Source organism: Bubalus bubalis, chromosome 4 (genome assembly GCF_019923935.1).
Source record: "Bubalus bubalis isolate 160015118507 breed Murrah chromosome 4, NDDB_SH_1, whole genome shotgun sequence".
Classification (NCBI taxonomy): domain Eukaryota; kingdom Metazoa; phylum Chordata; class Mammalia; order Artiodactyla; family Bovidae; genus Bubalus; species Bubalus bubalis.
Window position 1 is genome coordinate 54,225,158 of NC_059160.1, and position 20,331 is coordinate 54,245,488.

The 20,331-nt window shown below is 36.9% G+C and overlaps 1 protein-coding gene across 4 annotated transcripts in view; it reads left to right on the forward strand.

The window, feature by feature from the left end:
- Positions 1-3,602: 3,602 nt before the first annotated feature.
- WASHC3 (WASH complex subunit 3) overlaps positions 3,603-20,331 on the forward strand; it is a 57,497-nt gene continuing 40,768 nt past the window's right edge. Inside the window, exons 1-5 of one of the 4 annotated variants that reach the window (XM_006058802.4) lie at positions 3,605-3,768; positions 4,327-4,425; positions 9,419-9,484; positions 11,535-11,642; positions 15,765-15,872. In XM_006058802.4, the coding sequence (XP_006058864.1) occupies positions 3,718-3,768; positions 4,327-4,425; positions 9,419-9,484; positions 11,535-11,642; positions 15,765-15,872 (432 nt within the window). In that variant the 5' untranslated portion in view covers positions 3,605-3,717. Of the gene's footprint in view, positions 3,769-4,326; positions 4,426-9,418; positions 9,485-11,534; positions 11,643-15,761; positions 15,873-20,331 lie in introns of all 4 variants that reach the window. The other 3 variants (XM_025283624.2, XM_006058801.4, XM_044941431.2) reach the window with 3 other exon arrangements.

The window sequence follows — 20,331 nt, forward strand, 5'->3', positions numbered from 1 at the left end:
GGACACGAGTTTGAGCAAACTCCAGGAGATTGTTAACGACAGGGAATTCTGGCGTGCTGCAGTCCATGGGATCACAAAGAGTCAGACACGACTGAGCAACTGAACAACAATAACAAAGAAATGGAAACTGGCCTGTGACCTCTAGGAAATTACAAAGAGGTTAACAATACCACATGGTCACAATGTGTTAGGTATCAAATGAGTGATGAAAGCAAGGTGCTTTATGGACTAAAAGAGAAGTGACAGTTTAGAAGACACTTGGATGTGGGGCACCAGTTCTTAAGAAGTGGGGTGCAATGTTTTCAGTTCAGTTGCTCAGTCGTGTCCGACTCTTTGCAACCCCATGAATTGCAGCACACCAGGCCTCCCTGTCCATCACCAGCTCCCCGGAGTTCACTCAAACTCACATCCATCGAGTCGGTAATGCCATCCAGCCATCTCATCCTCTCTTGTCCCCTTCTCCTCCTGCCCCCAATCCCTCCCAGCATCAGAGTCTTTTCCAATGAGTCAACTCTTCGCATCAGGTAGCCAAAGTACTGGAGTTTCAGCTTCAGCATCATTCCTTCCAAAGAAATCCCAGGGCTGATCTCCTTCAGAATGGACTGGTTGGATCTCCTTGCAGTCCAAGGGCCTCTCAAGAGTCTTCTCCAACACCACAGTTCAAAAGCATCAATTCTTCGGCACTCAGCCTTCTTCACAGTCCAACTCTCACATCCATACATGACTACTGGAAAAACTATAGCTTTGACTAGATGGACCTTTGTTGGCAAAGCAATGTTTTAGGGGTTATTAAAACAGGAGGTTTAATTGAGAGTCTGGATAAGGGATCATTAGACCCTGTGTCCCCATGGTGTCCATAGCCAGCAGCTACTCCTTCCCCTCTGATCACTTCTTGAGAAACTGAATGAGGCTCTAGATCCAGAGGTGAGGTGCCTTTCTGAAACTGTTACCTGAAAGGCGAGTGTTCTGTGTTTTCTTGGATTCTGTAATTATCTTTTTAGCACATATTCATCACATAAAGTTATATTAATTATATGTGTGAAAGTGAAGTTGCTCAGTCATGTCCTACTCTTTGCGACCCTGTGGACTGTAGCCTGCCAGGCTCCTCTGTCCATGGGATTCTCCAGGCAAGAATACTGGAGTGGGTTACCATTTCCTTCTCCAGGGGATCTTCCTGACCCAGGGATCGAACCCGGGAGTCCCGCATTGGAGGCAGACGCTTTAAACTCTGAGCCACCAGGGAAGCCCCAATTATATGTATAATTATATATAAATATATGTAACTATATATATAACTTTATATATAATATATATAACATTTATGTATATACATATACCTATATATACATATATATATAAATTTCTGTATCCCTGAAGCTCTGACATTTGTGGACTTAAAGATCCTGGGAAAGAGAAGCATCTACCAGGATTAGCTAATTCCCAAAGTTAATCAAACAATTTACTTGCAAGCACGTTTTTTATACACAAACCAACCAATCTGAGACCATTACCCCCAGCCACCTCCTTATCTAAACTTTTACACCAAGCCAATATTTCCCCTGCCATAATTTAACCCAGGTCAAGGTACAGACAAAAGGGACAACTCCTGTGCCCTAAACCCACTGGAATTATTCACACCATCCAGCCTTCACCTGTTTCTCCTGTCCTGCCTTGCCTTTCAACCGAAATCACAATAAAGGATATGGCATAGACTTTCCCCTGGCTCTTGCTTCTGTCTGTCTCCCAACCAAAATTTGGTGTTTCCCCTACAACCTGTGTGGCATCACGGGTCCCCTTCTCTTGGGAGACATAAGTAACCTTTCAATGGTAATTACCATTCAGTCATCACTCATCAACTACATAAGTTAAAGTCCCAGGGTACAACATAGCAAAAGGACCTCCCCCGTACTAAGCAAGCTTTCTTAATCATTAAGCTATATGCTGTTTTATTGGGCCCCCCAACTGTAAATATATCCAGATATCTTCTCCTGAGGTAATCCACTTTTTAGGGACTACTGCCTACAAAAGCCTAGAACCCAATTTTGTAGGCACAATTAAAAGGCACAATTTAAGAAGGAAACTGAAACAATGTATTCTTAACTAGGTTAGGTTATATCTAGCCTAGAATGAATAAAGAGGCTAGAATTCCTTTACTTAACCAAGTCCCAATAGATGATTGAATCCGCCTGCAATGCAAGAGACCCGGTTCGATTCCTGGGTCAGAAGGAAACCCTGGAGAACGCATTGGCTACCCAGTCCTGTATTCTTGGGCTTCCATGGTGGCTCAATGGTAAAGAATCTGCCTGCAATGCAGAAGACCTGGGTTCGACCCCTGGGTTGGGAAGATCCCCTGGAGGAGGGCATGGAAATCCACTCCAATATTCTTGCCTGGAGAATCCCCACAGAGAAGCCTGGCGGGCTACAGTCTATGGGGTCACAACAAATCAGACACATCTGAGTGATCTAAGCATAGCATTACTCCTGGGGGAAGGGGAGAGCAGGGTAGGGGATATTTAAATTTATTTTCCCACTATGCTGAACCAATACTATACTCCTCTAATTGTTTGTTCATCCTGAAGCAGAGCAGAAAGAAAAACAAAAAAATAGGACCCCAGTCTCATTTCCCCCACCTAAGAACTGATTCATTATAAAAGTGACTTTCTAGTTATCTGCTATGAAAACAAAGATAACTATTAAAAGATTCTTAAAGACTTTAATTTAATGGCTATATGCAGGTGGCATTTAAAATGTCTGACTCCTCAAATCAGTATTCATTACAATTTACTTGCTTTGTCTCCAGAATTTAATACAATAAGTGAAATCCAATGAGAGAAACTCTAGAGGAACGATTATTCATTCCAGAGGATTTCTGGCAGTTGTCCAAAACTTCTAGATATTGTTTTTAACAGCCCTAGAAATTCAGTTAAGTTGTGAGTGGCGCTGCTGTCAGGAGCTATGGATGATTGATGAACACTAATGATCAAGGATCCTAGGAGATGGAGAGACACTCCCACTTTTCTGTTAACTAGAAATTACATCTCATAGCATTATATTTCTTTTCCTTTTTAAAGAGCACTTTAGGATAACGTTTCTATAGTTCTCTGCTGCTGCTGCTGCTGCTAAGTCGCTTCAGTCGTGTCTGACTCTGTGCGACCCCATAGACGGCAGCCCACCAGGCTTCCCCGTCCCTGGGATTCTCCAGGCAAGAACACTGGAGTGGGTTGCCATTTCCTTCTCCAATGCATAGTTCTCTATATAGACACATATGCTAAACCACATTCAATCTTTGTTTTCACCACAAGGCCTAACAGAGTATCTGGCACTTAATTTTTTTTTTTAATTAACGAATAACTTAGCTGCACACCAGACTAAGCAGAGATAAACTCAAACAGACCCCATGGCTTACTTTTTAATTTTGGAGTGGGGGCAGACTGGAGGTAGGTAGTTACGACTACTATTACAGCCTTGCTCCACCCGACCCCGCCTTGTTTGACGTCACAATCCGGAGCTGGAACTACCATTCCCAGAATGCTGTGCGAATGGGCCGGCTCTCTGGAAGGCGCCGAGTGATTGGCGGGAGGAGGCGTTTCCTTCCGGCGTTTCCACGGACCGGGAGGCGTGCCCTGGGAGAGGCGTTCGGACGCTATTACCGGGTTGGGCGGGCCGGGCTTGGGAGGGGTTTGGGGGTGAGCCCTGAGTCCCCCGCCCGCTGAGGAGATGGATGAGGATGGGCTTCCTCTCATGGGCTCAGGCATAGACCTGACTAAGGTTTGTAAAGATGGAGTTGGATTTCGGCGACCTGGGAGGAGGATGGGGAAGGGACGCTGGGTTCCCAGAAAGACCCCACCTCTCTGCCCAGCCCTGGTCTGTGCTTGTCTTCACCCTCTCTTGGGAGGGAGGGTTCCACAGTTCACCTTAAAAAGGGGTCCTTTCCGAGCCTTCTAAGGTGGGGCGGGAGTAGTATGCCTCTCTTCCTTCCCTTCCCGAGTCACGAGTTCTTATGTTCAAGGGTAAGAACTCTTACCCGTTCCGACCTCTAACCCGACCTCTTTTATATTTGGCCCTTCAGTTTTTCGTGTGTTTATGTGTGTTGCCTTTACCTGCCAAAGTTCGCATCTGTGAATCCAGAACCCGTTCTCAAACTTTGCAGCCTCTGTCATTTTGGACACCCCACTCCTACAGTTTAGGAAAACAAGTTAATGACTATTCTCAGTACTTCCAGTAATTGTATCACACAGGAGAACGCCTCCTTATTATTAATATCAAGGTGATTGCGTGGTGTACGTTTCGTCCTGTACGGATCATATTTATTTTTACGTAAAACAGGTGCCAGCTATTCAACAGAAAAGAACGGTGGCATTTCTAAACCAGTTTGTGGTGCACACTGTACAGTTCCTCAACCGATTTTCTACAGTTTGTGAGGAGGTAGGTCCTTTGATACTGGTTTAATGAGTGGCCCAGTGTCACCTTGCACTTTAGAAGGTAACAAATGAGTAAAGTAAGAATTACGGTGTATGCAATCATGTACTATGACCGCTTGTCCCCCAGTTATTCTGTTGACATAGCTTAAATCCTCCTCGATTCTATTACGGTCAGTTCTTACAGCCCATCTCTGCTGAATGAACTTTCTGGAGGCTTTGTGAAATAGTTTAGTAAGGTTTATTGTGATTAAACAACAAAAGCAGTTCCAAGATTTCACAAAAACATTTTTTTTTTAATTTTGAAGTTGGTTATGTTTTTCCTAAGGATTGCATTTTAAATATATACTGTTTCAGTTTCTATTAAAATTATGTTACATTGCTTGATGAAAAAGATGATTGGGGAGGTAGCATAGAAACATAACTTGGGCATCAAATATCATGATAGAAGTAAAAATACTTTCTGCAAATGAGTTGTGAATTAAGGATCAAGTAACCCAATGACCCAGGTGGCACAGTGGTAAAAGAGTCTGTCTGCCAGTGCAGGAGACATGGGCTTGATGCCTGGGTAGGGAAGATCTCCTAGACTAGGAAATGGCAACCCACTCCAGTATTCTTGCCTGGGAAGTCCCGTGGATAGATGAGCCTGGCAGGCTACAGTTCTTGGGGTCGCAAAGGGTCGGAAACAACCGAGCATGCACACACAACCCAGTGACAGGTTAGGTACCAGATCCAGGGACACCTGTCTTAACAAAAAACTAAAAAAGAGAGTGGGAAGGAAGATGGGAAGCATGACTTGAAATTGGTTTGAAGAAAGGAGAAAAAGAGGACAAGGAAGTGGGACAGTCATCTAAAACCAAAAGGTTCTTGATCAGTTTCCTTTACTACTTGAGGATCGTGTTAAACCTTAGGGCTCCACTTTGGGGTCATGAACTACCTGAGTGCTGAAATTACTGTTCATCATTTGAGTATCCCCCACGATCCAGTCCTTGAATGAGACTTTTGTAGCTCAGTTGGTTAAGAATCTGCCTGCAGTGCAGGAGACCCGGATTCAATCCCTGGGTCAGGGAAGATTCCCTGGAGAAAGAAATGGCAACCCACTCCAGTATTCTTGCTTGGAAAATCTCATGGACACAGGAGCCTGGTGGGCGGCAGTCCATGGGGTTGCAAAGAGTCGGGCACGACTGAGCAACTAACACTTACTTACACAATCCAGTCCTTGAATGAGACTTTTCATTGAGGGGTGGTTCCTGCCTAAAAAGTATAGGAATATAGATGTCTTTGGGGCCATTATTCTGTGTTAAGAACAGGATACACTTATATACACTTTAATATATTAAAATCATTGTGCTCAGTCCAGAGGCTAGAGAAAATTCCCACACAGATATGACAGTATTTCTCCATAAGCTTGCAAATTCTACTTTACAAAAGTTCAGTGACCACTTAAAATTAAATACCCTTTCAGTGGGGAATCCCTGATGGCTCAGCTGAATCTGCCAGCAGTACAGGAGACAGGAGATGCAGGTTTGATCCCTAGGTGAGGAAGATCCCCTGGAGGAGGAAAATAGCAACCCACCCCAGTATTCTTGCCCAAAATATCTCACGGACAGAGGAGCGTGATGGGCTGCAGTCCACAGGGTCTCAGAGTCAGGTCTCTGAGAGTTGGGCCTCAAAGAATTGGACACAACTGAGCACACATACAGATAAAGTATAACAATAAATGTCTTGTTGATTGCTTATCCATTATCCAAGCCTCATGATTCATTCTTTCCTCCCTTCTGTTCCTCTCTCAACTACCCTCCTCCAACTGTTTTGACTATATCACTATTTCCTACTTCCTTGAACCCCAGAAAAAACTTTGTTGACAAAAATTCATGAAATTTAAAAGTAGCTAATTGCCTTTTTCTCCTTAATGGATGGTAATTTAGGATTGACTGTCACTCATTATTTAGAATTCAGCTTGTAGCATTCATCTTGGATGTTTATGTCGATTGTAGACTTTTTACTTGGTGTGATGACAGTAATATTTATTCTGTGCTAGGCATTGTGCTAAGTGCTTTACATGTACTTAATTATCACAGCCCAGACCTTTAAGAAAGGTCCAATTATCTCTTTTTTAGAAATACAGAAACTGAGATGTAGAAAGGCTTAAATCATTTACTTAGTCATTTATTCATGCACTCATCGTATACTTGAGGGCATAGTGTTTATAGCTGCAGTAGCTATTTGCCTACATTCAAATAGCTAGAAAGTAAGAGCTGGGATTCCAATTCTGATATGTTAACTGGTTGCAATCTTCTGTTCTGTTGCACCATCTGATCTGAATAAGAGGCGTGTTTATATCATTTTCAAGTGAGAGATTACACTGTCTTCTTTATAGTTATTTCAAAATTTAGTTTTTAGATTTGTGTTCTCTTCTTTACCATGCCATTTCTATTTAATATAATGTCTTATATATGATAAACTCCAGGGATATAATATACATATTCATACATGAAGGGCCATTTTCTTCCAAGTTAAGATCAATTTCCAAACTGGGTTGTTATTTGTTTATAGCAGCTATTAAACCTGTGGTCTTTGTTTAGTTAAAGCCTTAAACAAGGACCAAAACCACTCTGTTTCCCTCCAAAAAAAAAAAAAAAATTGAACTTCAGCTGTTACTTTTTGAACTTGAAGTGAACTGGAGGGAAAAGAAAACCTGGTGGGTTTTAGTTTGTTTGGGTTTTTTTGTGAAGTGGGGAGCTGTTGGGGGTTTTTTTGTTTTAACTTTTTCACCTAAATTTTAAATAGGAAGTACGTGGAGAACAGCACAAGTTCTGTGCATAGCATAGATAAGACTGGAAGTTTAACCTTATTGTGAATTTTAAAGTTAAAGGTATTCAGCAAACAGGGCAATCAGGTATCTTTGACTTAGACTGGTAACATGCCTAGAATACTGGGATTTTAGTCATTTCTAAATATTCTAAAACATTTCTTTAAAAAAAAAAAAACAAAAACTTTAAATACAAGCAAAAGCTCTGAGAATTTTCACATGACCTAAAAAAAAATTTAGTGCTTATCTTCTATGTCCAATTTTTAGGCCCACCATCAGACTTCACTTTAAACCAAATAAGGTTTTGCTGAAAACCCTATTTACTGCTATAACTTTTACAACTGCTTTTAAAATTTTTACAACTACTGGATTAAGTGTCAGATGAAGCTTAGTAAAACCATCAGTTGCTTCCCTCTCTGGCTTCTAGGACATACTCAACCCAAAATGATGTACCAGGAGATCCATTCACTTAAAATACTGTTTCTCTTTTAAAGAACCGGATCTGCAAATGGGATATTTTACAAACCTGAAGTCCCACAGTACTTTTTTTCCCATGTTCAACTTTTAGCTCCATAGTTCTTCCTCTTTTTTTTTTTTTTTTCACTTGAGTAAAATGCACTGCCTTGCAAATAGGTGGGTGGTGCATCAAGAACTCTTCAACTTTATCTGAAAAACTAGGAATCTTGTAAATTCCCGTTGTCCCAACTCAAGATATTTCAGGTTTGCTTTAAATCCTTATAAAGAGGATGGATGGTTAAATGGATGGGAAAGTAGACATACCTTTCTGTTTCCTCTCTGCTGAAACTTTCAGAGGTGGGGACAATTACTGTTATTGATCATGTTGCTTATATCCATAGTCATCTACACTTCAGAGTAGTGGTTCTCAACCAAGGAACCTTTGGTAATGTCTAGAGACATTTTTCGTTGTTGCAGTTGGGGAGTTTTTATGGCAATTAGTGGGTAGAGGTCAGAGATTCTGCTAACTATCCTATAGTGCACAGGATAGACCTTTACAACAAAGAATTATCCAGCCCAAAATAGAGCCAGTCAATAGAGCTCAATCAATAGAGCCAAGACTGAGAAACCTGCTTTCTGGTGGTCTAGGAGTTTAGAAGGAAAATGCAGAAGACATAAACATCATAGAAATGAGCTTTAGCAGCCCATGAATGAAACCAGGTGTATTTTGTCAAGTGACAGTGGCATTTTAGAAAGTACATATTTATGTGTGTTATAGCAGTAATTACACAGGAACAGACTCAAAAACATTTATTATGCTGAATAATTGAAAAGCAGAGGTTCTTAATTTTGCCATGGATCCTTTGGCAGTCTAATGAAATGAAATTAATGTTTTTCAATGCGTAAAATGTGTGGGATTATAAATGATATCAAGTGTGTACTTTAAAATGGAGAAGGACATGGCAACCCACTCCAGTATTCTTGCCTGGAGAATCCCACGGACAGAGGAGCCTATCAGGTTACAGTCCATGGGGTCACAAATAGTCAGACATGACTGAGCGACTAACACACAACACATATATATGGCTAATGTAATGGTACAGAATAACTAGAGCATGGTAAGCTCTTGGTTCTGGTTCATCTTGGGTTTTAATTGTTGGTTGATTCCTTTTGCTTTTTTAGTATTCTTATTTTTTTTCTTTGTTTTAATTATTCCCGACATTAACTACTTATCTTCCAATTTCATCTTTTTTTACTTTTCAAACTTGGAAAGTTTGAATTCGGGACTAATTGTATATATTTCTGTGTTTAAGTGATATACAAAGGCAGACCCTGCTCCTTTCTGTTTGGGGCTAGTTTTTAATCCTGTGTTCTATGAAGAATTCCTTCATTCAGCAACAAGTAATTATTGGGCTCCTGTTAAGTGTCAGGTACTGTTCTGGTCACAAGGGGTATAACAGTGAATAAAAAACTCTGTCTTCAGAGGAGTTTACATTCTGGTCCCAGTGATTGATTATGGCTCTGATAATGAGTTTCATAAGACTGAAAATGTAACTTCCTCTCTATGAATACAGTTTTATAAAATAACCATGAAACATGCTAATGAAGATAATTGAATACTTGAGTTTCAGTTCTTACTCATGTAAATAAGAGAGTAGTATATTAGAAAATCACAAATATTTAAACCATAGTTTTTAACTTTATCCTTTCGTTTCTAATCTTTCTTTTTCAGAAACTAGCAGACCTTTCTCTTCGTATCCAGCAGATTGAAACAACTCTCAATATTTTAGATGCAAAGGTTTGTATTTCTGAGTAATTTATAGGATAAACTTGCTCTACATATATCAACTTTCTCAGTCGCATTTAACTTTAATTGTATTTAGGAATGAATTCAGTTTAGCTCCTGCATCCATGACGTGGTGCAGTGCTTTCATTTGTTTAATTTATTATAATTGCAAAGGAAATAATCTTCATTATGAACCACTGACTGAGTCTGTTTAAATATATATGTGGGTCGAGGTTTCTTTCCTTATTTAATCAAAAACATAATGAGTAACATGTTAACAAATTGTTATATAGTTTGCTTCATTTAATGGAAAACTCACAATTATCTTAATAGTAGTCATTGATAACACAGGAAAAATTCTATAAAACTTTACATGTCTCCAGAACAAAATTTGGAGAAAATCTCAGCTATTTTGCATTTGTAAAAAATCCCATGGACGGAGGAGCCTGGTGGGCTACAGTCCCTGGGGTCGCTAAGAGTCGGACATGACTGAGCGACTTCACTTTCCCTTTTCACTTTCATGCATTGGAGAAGGAAATGGCAACCCACTCCAGTGTTCTTGCCTGGAGAATCCCAGGGACGGGGAAGCCTGGTGGGCTGCCGTCTACGGGGTCGCACAGAGTCGGACACGACTGAAGCGACTTAGCAGCAGCAGCAGCAGCAGTGAGTAGTACCAGTTCTGATGTCAGAAATCACAAAAGGTAACTGTCATATAAAAGCAAAAATAGAAGGTTGTTTCAATTTGAAAGCTTGCAGGTTTTGTGTGCTTTTCTTATATATAAAATAATGGAGATGCTAATATATTTTTGTGACTTTGTTCTTTTATCAAAAAAAATTGACACGAAACAATATTTATTGACTTTTATAATCCACGGGATTGCCAAGAGTTGGACACGACTGAGTGACTGAACTGAACTGAAGGAAGTGAAATTACTAATATCTTCTAGCATAGGGATCAGAATGTCTGGTTTAGGCTTTCTACATCTTCATGTGGTCTTCAGCTACTGTATTTCCCTCAGAACATTTCCTTAGCTTGTAATTTAGGATATTTGGCCTTGAACATGTTCAAAATAGTTTCTTAGCAGCCATACCCACTTGAAACTATTAGGGCCATGGCCACTGTGCTAAATACTGTCATCAGTCAACAGTTTTCAATGAATATTGCTGCTTTAGATCTTATTGCCATTGCTTTTTCATTATTCTTTATTATGAATATGTGTATTATTTTAATGTTTGTGGAATTCTTGAGTTAGAGTCCACAGTCACAAATTAAGTTGCCATGTGGACAGGTTAACCTTAATTATTTCCATGACCATAAGTTAATCCTCAAAGTTAGCCAAACATTTGACAGATGTGTGTCACTGATATCAGGATGAAATCAGAAAAGAATATGTGCATGGATCTTGGAAATCCGACCTAAAATGCTTAACCACTGACATCATGCTCATTTTTTGTGTATGGAGAGTAACACATTGTAGTAACATTCAGTGATATTACTAAAGAAAGAAGAAAAGAACAAGCTGCATCATATGTTAACATGTGGCAAGAGTTTTCTCATTTCCCAGATTATTCAAACTTAAAATGTGCTACAGAGCACATTTTGAAGGGGAACAAAATATATTTAATCAAAATCTTTTTGCAACTTTGGGATGTAAGTTTTCTCATCCCCCACTTTACAGGTGAGAAAATTGAGGCCTAGGAAGATATGCATAGGGTTACATATGTTGTGACTTAAACCTTGGCAATCTGACTCCAAAGCCCATGCTCTCATTCCTTACACTAGGATTCCTTATTAAAAAAAAATAATAATTCCTGAGAAAGAATGGTGACAAGCTAAATTAGATTAGTGAGAAATTCTTCAAAAATATTTTATTTGTCAATGCCTTTCACTTTTAAGTAGTTTATGGCATGGAGAATTTCAACCAAAGATGAGATTTTATAAAACCACTTTTATAACTTTAAAACTTAAGAAAATTATTTAAAACACAACACATACTTAGAAACTTAGTCTTTAAAGATCTAATATTATCCTCATATACCAACATTAATTTTCTCCTCTCAGTTATCATCTATCCCGGGCCTAGATGATGTCACATTTGAAGTATCTCCTGTAAATGTCACTAGGATCACAAATGGAACACATTCTGAAGCCACTTCAGAGCAATCACAGGTATGTAATTAAGTTCCAGGAAGCATGAGCACCTCTTCTTGGGTAAACCAGATAGACCAAATCTGCAGGTTCAAATAAAGTTAAATAAAAATGTAGCACTTGACTAGTAATATTTTTAACTTTAAGATAAAAAATAAAGTTTGAAAAAAGTTACTAGCTTTTCATTTTGTTATTCTGAACAGTTTCCTGAAGTTAATATTTTTCTTGCCTATAAAAAAGAAAATTGACCTATACAGGACTAGGAATAGTCTTGAATATAACTACTTTCTTCAAGTTCACTCTGGAAATTTTTTTCTTAGTTCTTGTAAGAAATGTGTCTTTTAAATGTTTTAGTATGACACTTTCACACATGAATAAAAATAGAATAGTACAAAGACTAACCAAGTGCCCATTACCTGGATTCACCAGTTAAGATTTTGTTGCAATTGCTTCATCTGTCTTTTTTTGTCACTGAAGTGAATTCCAGGCATCATGTCTTTTCACCCATGTATAATTCCCTGAGCATCTGTGAAAAGTTCTGACATTTTCTTGTATAACCACAGTGCCTTTATCATATACAGTATAATGAGCAATAATTCCCTGATAATATCTAACTCTTTGTTACCAAAACTCTGCTCCATGAGCCAGCAACCTACCTGAGAACTTGTTAGAAATACAGAATCTCAGGTTCCACCCCAGACCCACTGAGTCAGAATTTTCATTTTCACAAGATCCGTATGTGATTTGAAGGCTCTTGAAATTTGAGAGGTCCTAATCTAAGAAACACCACTTGTCTAAAAAAGTGTGTTTGGGAAGTTAATTTGTTCAAATCAGCATCCTTGTAAGGCCCGCACTCTGTTTGGCTCTTATGTTTTAATGTTCATTTATGCTCTGTATAAATTTAAATTGTGTATTACTTTTTATTTCAAGAAATAAAAATTCTTCATTGTTTAAGAATAATCACTAGTGTATCTCAGTGAGGTATTAAAATCCAAAATAAAATAATCACTAAAATGGTGGTCTAACAAGTAATACCAAACAAACAGACTTCCTATGTATATGGAATTTTGCATTTGTACCTGGAGGTACTTTTTATGGGATATCTTTTAGATCATAATAACGTTGACCGTGATTATAATACCTCCCATATAAAGGTTTCTGACTGTATGTGTGGTGTGTTAAGTGCTTTTTATAAATTAACTCATTTAATTCTCACAACAGCCCTATGAAGTAAATACTTTTATCAGTTCTATTAATACTTTACAGATACGTCAAATGAGGTGCACAGAGGTTAACTTGTTGAAAGTCAGACAATAAATGTAAGAGCTAGAATTTTTACCCAAACAATCTGGTGTCAAGAATCCTATCTCTTATCTGCTACACTGCACTGTCTCTAGCACCTGTGTTGAACTCATAAAACATAACTCACTTCAGTATTCTTGCATGGAAAATTTCATGGGCAGAGGAGTCTGGCGGGCTACAGTCCATGGGATCACAGAGTCAGCCACAACTGAGCAACTGAGCACATGTGGTCTAAGGCTCTGTGTGGGAGGAGCCATATATTTAGAAATATTGTATATTTGGCAGATGAATTAGATGACCGTTTACTTAACAGTTAGGGCTTCCCTGATAGCTCAGTTGTAAAGAATCCACCTGCAATGCAGGAGACCCTGGTTTGATTCCTGGGTTGGGAGGATCTCCTGGTGACAGGAAAGGCTACCCACTCCAGTATTCTGGCCTAGAGATTTCCATGGACTTCTCTGGCCTAGAGAGGTCCATGGGGCCGCAAAGAGTCGGACACAACTGAGTGACTTTCACTTCATTTCATTTTACTTAACAATTAGGTATTAGAAAATTTAACATCCATTTAATTAATATGACAAATTCCATTGTGATGATCACTGGAATATATATAATATACAAAAATAAATTCAAATGTTTAGAGGAATTTAACTTTACAAGGTTTTATCAATTAAAGATGAACCATCCTTTTTCTAAAACAAGGCATATGTAAAAACTATTACATGTTTCCATTCTACCTAGTAGTTATTCTTTGGTGGATACTAACCATTATTATATTTCTGTAAATTTATAAAATGATATCTGACTTTCAGTATTAACTTTTCCAGGTGTTACTGTGCACGCCTATATATGATATGTATTTAAAACTTGTGCAGTTGTGTTGGTCTTGCCTATTTAAAGTCTCAAAAAATTGATTATGAGTAATCACAACTGAATTATCTAAAATTCATAATTACTTATTATTCTAGCAATTGTATTGAAAAATAGTTATTAATTCATTTGGAGGATATATGAAGTACTGTTGGCTTCCTAAATTTAAAAAATGTGGTAAAGTTGTGTATTGATTGGCTTAATATAATTGTTCAGCATGTTCTTAATATTGAAATCAACTTTTTATTTCTCTTCATTGTTTTTAATTGGTATATTTTATGTAAAATATTTTGAAATGGACTGAAGTATTTCTTAACACAGAATTTCCATTGACATTACAGTCAACTTGCTTATCAGTTAAAAGATAATCATGAACTTTTTTTTAAATCATCCATTCATTGCAATCTCCAATCTATATATGAGTCAAAGACCCAAGGTTTGCATACTGATTTTTCTGCACCTTTAATTTCATGGTTCAGATCTTATCATTACTCACAGGAGAACATCTAATTGTACAGATTGAGATTAATTTGAGAATAAAATGAAGGACAGTTGAGAGATATGATAGAAGATTTAACGGGTCATACAAATAGCAAAGGTGTAAGACCTGATATAATTAAACCTTGTTGAGGTCTTGGTTATTAGGCTAAAGTTAAAGGCTGAGTTCTAAAATCCAGTGGTCTTATATGTAATTACCATTTGCTCCATTGTGCTATTGTATGAGTTTATTGTCCTTATTTTTTTAAAAGCATACATGGGTCTTGTTGAAATTTTTTGTTTAATTAAATATTTTGGACGTTTTGTAATTAATGTATTTTGCAGATGGATGTGTATATGTATATACATATTTACACACACACACACACACACATGCACTTTTGTACACTTGACACTGTCATATAACTGGAGTAACCTAAAGAATTTGGGGATATTTTACTTGCTTCAGCATTTAAAAGAGATTTAATTTATATTTGAATTATCTGGGGAAAAACCTTAACATATAATTTATATTCTAATAACTATGAATACCGAAAGATTTTTTTTATTTATTTACACTTCAACAGAGATATGCTTCAACAAACATAAAATTGATATCATTCAGTTAAGGAACTTACCCTTAATGCTAACATACAGTAAGTCACTAAGTAGACTTACTATAAATGTTTAGGTTAATAGAAAAATCCAAGAATTATATACAGTCTTGGCTTTGCACTTAAATGAAGATAGGATTCCAGTTTGGACGAGTTACCGTTTACACGGTACCATGCAAAGTTGAGAACTGCCTATATGATGAAACCATTTTTATCCAAAAAGACCATTCCCCATTATTCTTCATTATAAGTAGTATTTATAATCTTAACCACTCTTTGGAGAATATTAATAATTCCATCAGTAGCTGAAATATATATAAACATAATTTTGTTTGAGAAATGAACTTCTCTTCCACAAGTTCTCCAGGCCTTGCCTTTAGAGATGTTAGAATAGCCATATCCACTTAGAACAAGATTATTCAATGAATGAGAAGTATAATTGTGTAGATGGTATAGATACCTAGAAAACCGATTTTCTGTCCACTGGAGTTGAACAACTGACAAATCAAATAGCTTTACTAGCTTTATTAAAAGTTTTATTAAAATAATAGGTCCATAAATAATTCATGTTTTGTATCCACACTCGAGGGACAAATAAAGCAGAATTTTAATTTTTAATGCCTTGAATATGTTTGCACTTTTATGGGAACAATATAGTGTTGACATTACATGTAACTTCCTCTGCAATCATATTTAAATATTTGTAAATATTTGGAAACATATATCCTATAATTAAATTATTGGTATTTAAATTTAGAAATATGATTTTTTCTGATATTGTTTGCTTTAGAATAATAAAAAGAAACATCCCTTTTAAGTAACATGATGGACCCCTTTTGTGAATTGTCTAAAGATTTATACACCATGCTCTCTACAGCAGAACAGTTTACAAGACTCTGGACCACAGGAAAGTGAAGTAACACCAGAAAATATCTTAACTGTAGCCAAGGATCCAAGATATGCCAGATATCTCAAAATGGTTCAAGTGGTAAGCTGATTTGGTCTATCTTCTCTGTCTTGCAGCCTCCTTTGAAATTCTTAACCCTGGAGGTTTCATTGTTATTTTTTCAGTCTGAGAAAACTGCTAAACCAAGTGACCAAGTTTTCTATCCTCTTACTTCTTTCCTATGTTTAATGAATGCCCTGATAAAGAGTAAGCAAAAGTCAAATCTTTCTAATGAAAACTGATCTCACACTTCAAAATTAGTATAGTTTGATATAGATTTATATAAACTTTTTGCCTTTCATAATCTTTGCAAATCTTGGATGTATCAGATAGAAGAATGAAAGTGAATTATTCACTTAGTACATCGTATGACTTTAGCTTAATTTCCTATATTCTAACACATGGGTTTTTTGTGTATTTTTATTCTGAATTTCACCTATCAATAGTTTGGTTCACAGAAAAGAGCATAAGTTACCTGGCCGTATAAAGTAATGCTTTTACTATTATGACTTGAGAATGGGTAATTTTTCTAAGAAATCATCATTACATGGTATGATGCAAAAAAATATAACACAATATTTGTTGTTTTGTAACTGCAGAAGTTAGTTGCTTTTCATTCCTGTAGAAAGTCCTATTACAGTAGTGGAAGGAGCTAACTGTCCTTTTTCAGTTGATCAAAAAATTTAATGCTTTTGTAAAATTTTGTTATCAGGCACAAGAAGTATACTAACATTAAATAAGAACAGTTTTGCTGACCTTGGCATTATCACCAAAATAATTTAAAAACAAAGACTGTCTGACAACCAAAAAGAGTAGATTGGCTTATTTAGAAGCTACAGTGGTGACAATGGAGAGAAGAAAGTACAGTCACTTTTTCTAACTATCAGAAGAAATGGCTTTCTCACTTTCAGAATTCTTCATTGGCAGTCAAAACTCTGGGTTTTAGGCTTTGGGGAGAAAAAAACAGACTTTGGAGTGAAAATATATGAATTTTTTAAACTAATAAAGATAAAATGGCGCTAGTTTGAGTGTGAATCATGATGAATGAATTTTTAAAACTAGAACCGATGAAAGCTTAAGCTAAGCTTAAAATATGAACTGTTAAAAACTATGTCTTTGACTGTTTCAAACAAAAGAAAACTCAAAAGTTTTAGAGTAACTGTGAAAGGCTTTTTATTTAGTCTCTTCTTGCCTAACTGATATAATTAGGAAATAGTAAAATCTACGTTGTATCTGTAAGACTACCATGAAATATTTAATAAAAGACCCCATTTTAGGGTAACTGTTATATTCTTAATACATTGCCTCAAATTTTACAAGAATTTGAAAAACTCTCAATCTCCTTTTTCAGTGTAAATTCATTGTCCATTTATTCCACAAATATTTATTAGTTCTAAAGTACCATATTAAGTATTGTCTAGATTTATTTAGCCAGCTAAGGTTTCCAGACACCACTTAACATTTTTATTTTTGTTATTAATTACTTAGACAAGTTTCATTGCTTTTCAGAAGCTCATATATCATATGTTTGTATGTATATCTGTAAATGGATTCTTTACATATTCATTCTTCTAATCATATAGCTTATCATCTCACTAGGAATAACAGCCAAAGTCCTTCACAGGCCTGTGAGATCCTGTACAATTCAGCTCCCTTATTACTTTTTTAATCTGTTATCTTCACTCACTGTGCTCCAGCTCTATGGGCCTCCTTGGTGTATCTTAAATAAATCAATGGACAGTTGCCTAACTCAGGGCCTTTGCATCTGTTCTCTCTCCCTGAAACACTTTTCACAAATATTTTATTATTTTTTCCTTTTCTTACTTCAAATATTTGCAGAAATATTACCTTCTTTCTGGTCCCACTCCCTTGACTCCTTCCCAACTGTATTTTTATTCATATGACCATTCAGTTATGTGCAAAATACTACATATTTTACATACATTATTGGTGTCTCTCCTGCTTCTAGAATATAAACTCCACAAGGGTGGGGGATTTTTCGTTTACTTTGGTATTCCCAGATCCTAGAACCATATCAGGCACATAGGATATACCTATGAATGAAAATGAAATGCCACTTTAACCTTTGATAGGTTTTGGTGATAGATTACTTTTTTACACTAGCTCAGTGGTCTTCAGAGTAAGAAACTTTCTGGATACAGGTTGCTAGTTCCCACCCATTAAACGAGAATCTCTGTAGTTGAGACTTGGAGCCAGAGCATATGTGTTTTGGAAAATGCTCTTCTGATTAAGAACTGTTTACAAATATTTTACACTGTTTTATAACATCATTCAAGTAATTTTTATCTAAAAACATTTAAGAAGCAATAAATTGTTGTTTTTCTTATTTTTTAAACTATTTCCTTATTTCTTAAACTATTTTTTAAAATTATAGTTTTTTGAACTATCTTATTCTATAGTGGTACCTGGCTCTTAGCTCAAGCCCATCCTTTTTGTTTGGTGTGGCCATGAGCAGGAGTTTAATTTCTTCTGCCTCAGTGTTTTTGCTGTTTTTAACCCAACATTCTTGATTTTGGTCCTCTGCCTCCTTCTGCCTTTGGTACGGGTGTTTCTAATTCCTAAACATTTCCAGGGTTCTGGAAGTGCTGCTTCTTTGTGGTATCCTCCTCTTTAGGCACATGGACTTGGCCTTCCTTTGCTCTGCTAAGTCATCATTCTTTTATCTGCTTTTAATTTCCATTTATTGTGGTTCATGGATGCCTCTTAGTCATTAAAATTGGAGTTCATGTTATTTCTTTTTTGCCTTAGTATTTGGGGGTAATAATTTTCAAGAAGAAAACAGGGACCAGCATCTTTGCTTTGAAATTATAAGTTCATCCAAGTTAAATTTAATTTTATTGTTTTTAGTTCATTGTGCCAACCTGTATCCCAGAACCTTATTACCCAACTTTTGTATCCTATTGCTCCCTGTCCTACATTTCATTCTTCAGACAAAACCACAAAACTTTCTCAATATAAGCTCCATGCTTTTCCACCTCTGAATCTCGATCCTCCTCTTGATCACTACCTGTCCAGATTCTACTCATCTGACACGTTCCTATGAACACTTTAACTACATTACCTTGGATCCTGAACCCACTGACATACAAAGCCAGAGGTGATGATGTCTCCCTTCATTTATCTGTTCAACCGCTTTATCTGTATTTTTTTTATTACTTCATATCTTGTTCCTTGATAATTTAAAAATATTTTTATCTACTGTGTTGAAAAGAAAATCATGAGCAAAAGACCTATGCCTTGGCCAATCTTTATATTCACTTTAACACCTTGCCTATAAGGTTGCTCAATCAACATCTGTTTTTTTGTTGTTGTTCTTTTTTGTTTTTGTTTGACCACACTGAGTGGCCAAACTGAGCTGACTCAGTTTTGTTTGACCACACTGAGTGGCCAAACTGAGCTCACACTCAGTGACCACACTGAGATCCCCAAATATGTGGGATCATACTACCCTAGTCAGGGATCAAGCCACCACCTCCTGAAGTGAAAGTGTGGAGTCTTAACCACTGGACCACCAGGGAAGTCCCAGTATTTGTGGAATGTACTATTTTATCCTGCATATTAACTCTTTCCCAATTTGTATCCCCTGGAAGTGTATAAATGTCCTATTTTTTCAAGTTATTGATTTAAAATATTTTATAGACCCAAATCAAAAATAGACCCTCAAGGTTGATGTGAACCTGCCTGTCATTACTCTTCAGATGACAGTTACTAAGCTATCTATAAATCCACTATTTTTCCTGTCTCCTAAGAATATCATGAGTGACCTTCAAAATATCCAGTTGCAGATGTAGCAACTTGTTTGACAGAGCCCAGAATTGTCTTTCATTGGCATGGTCACTCTAGATTTCTTGTCACTTCTGCATCATCATTTAGTTCTGGCTTTTTGTTTAAACTTAAGTATGAAATCATTGAATCAGTTCCCCTCATTGCTTCCTTTGTTGAAGGATGCAGTTTTCAACAGGGTAACTTAGGAGTCTGTCAGATGCTCTGATCTGAATGAAATTAAAGCTGCCAGTACATATAAAGAGCTAATGTCACCCGCCCATCATGGTTGTATCTCATCCTTGTGTTTGTTTGCAGCCTGTTTCAGGAAAACTTGACCTAAATCCTCCATCTGATCAGGTGACCAAAAAGTACGTCCCCTCTGGTAATACAGCCTTTACCTTTTTTTAACTTAGCTTGATGATTCCTTTATCCCATGTTCAGGAATCTCCAAGTAGTTTATATGAATCGGTTTAAAGGTATCTTCTGCCTTCCATTATATAACATTGTAACATACTCCTTTCAAATGTCAGTTGCCACTCATGAATTCCTTCCCACTAATGTTAGTCCCTAAAATTCACTTATTTGAAATTTCAAGTTTGCTATGTACAAATACACACACACACACTTCTTTTTAGGTGGTTGGATTTGTTTTCTATTTGTTTATATCTCTTAACTTCATAGTTCTTCTACTTTATTTTTCTCTCCTATGATGTTG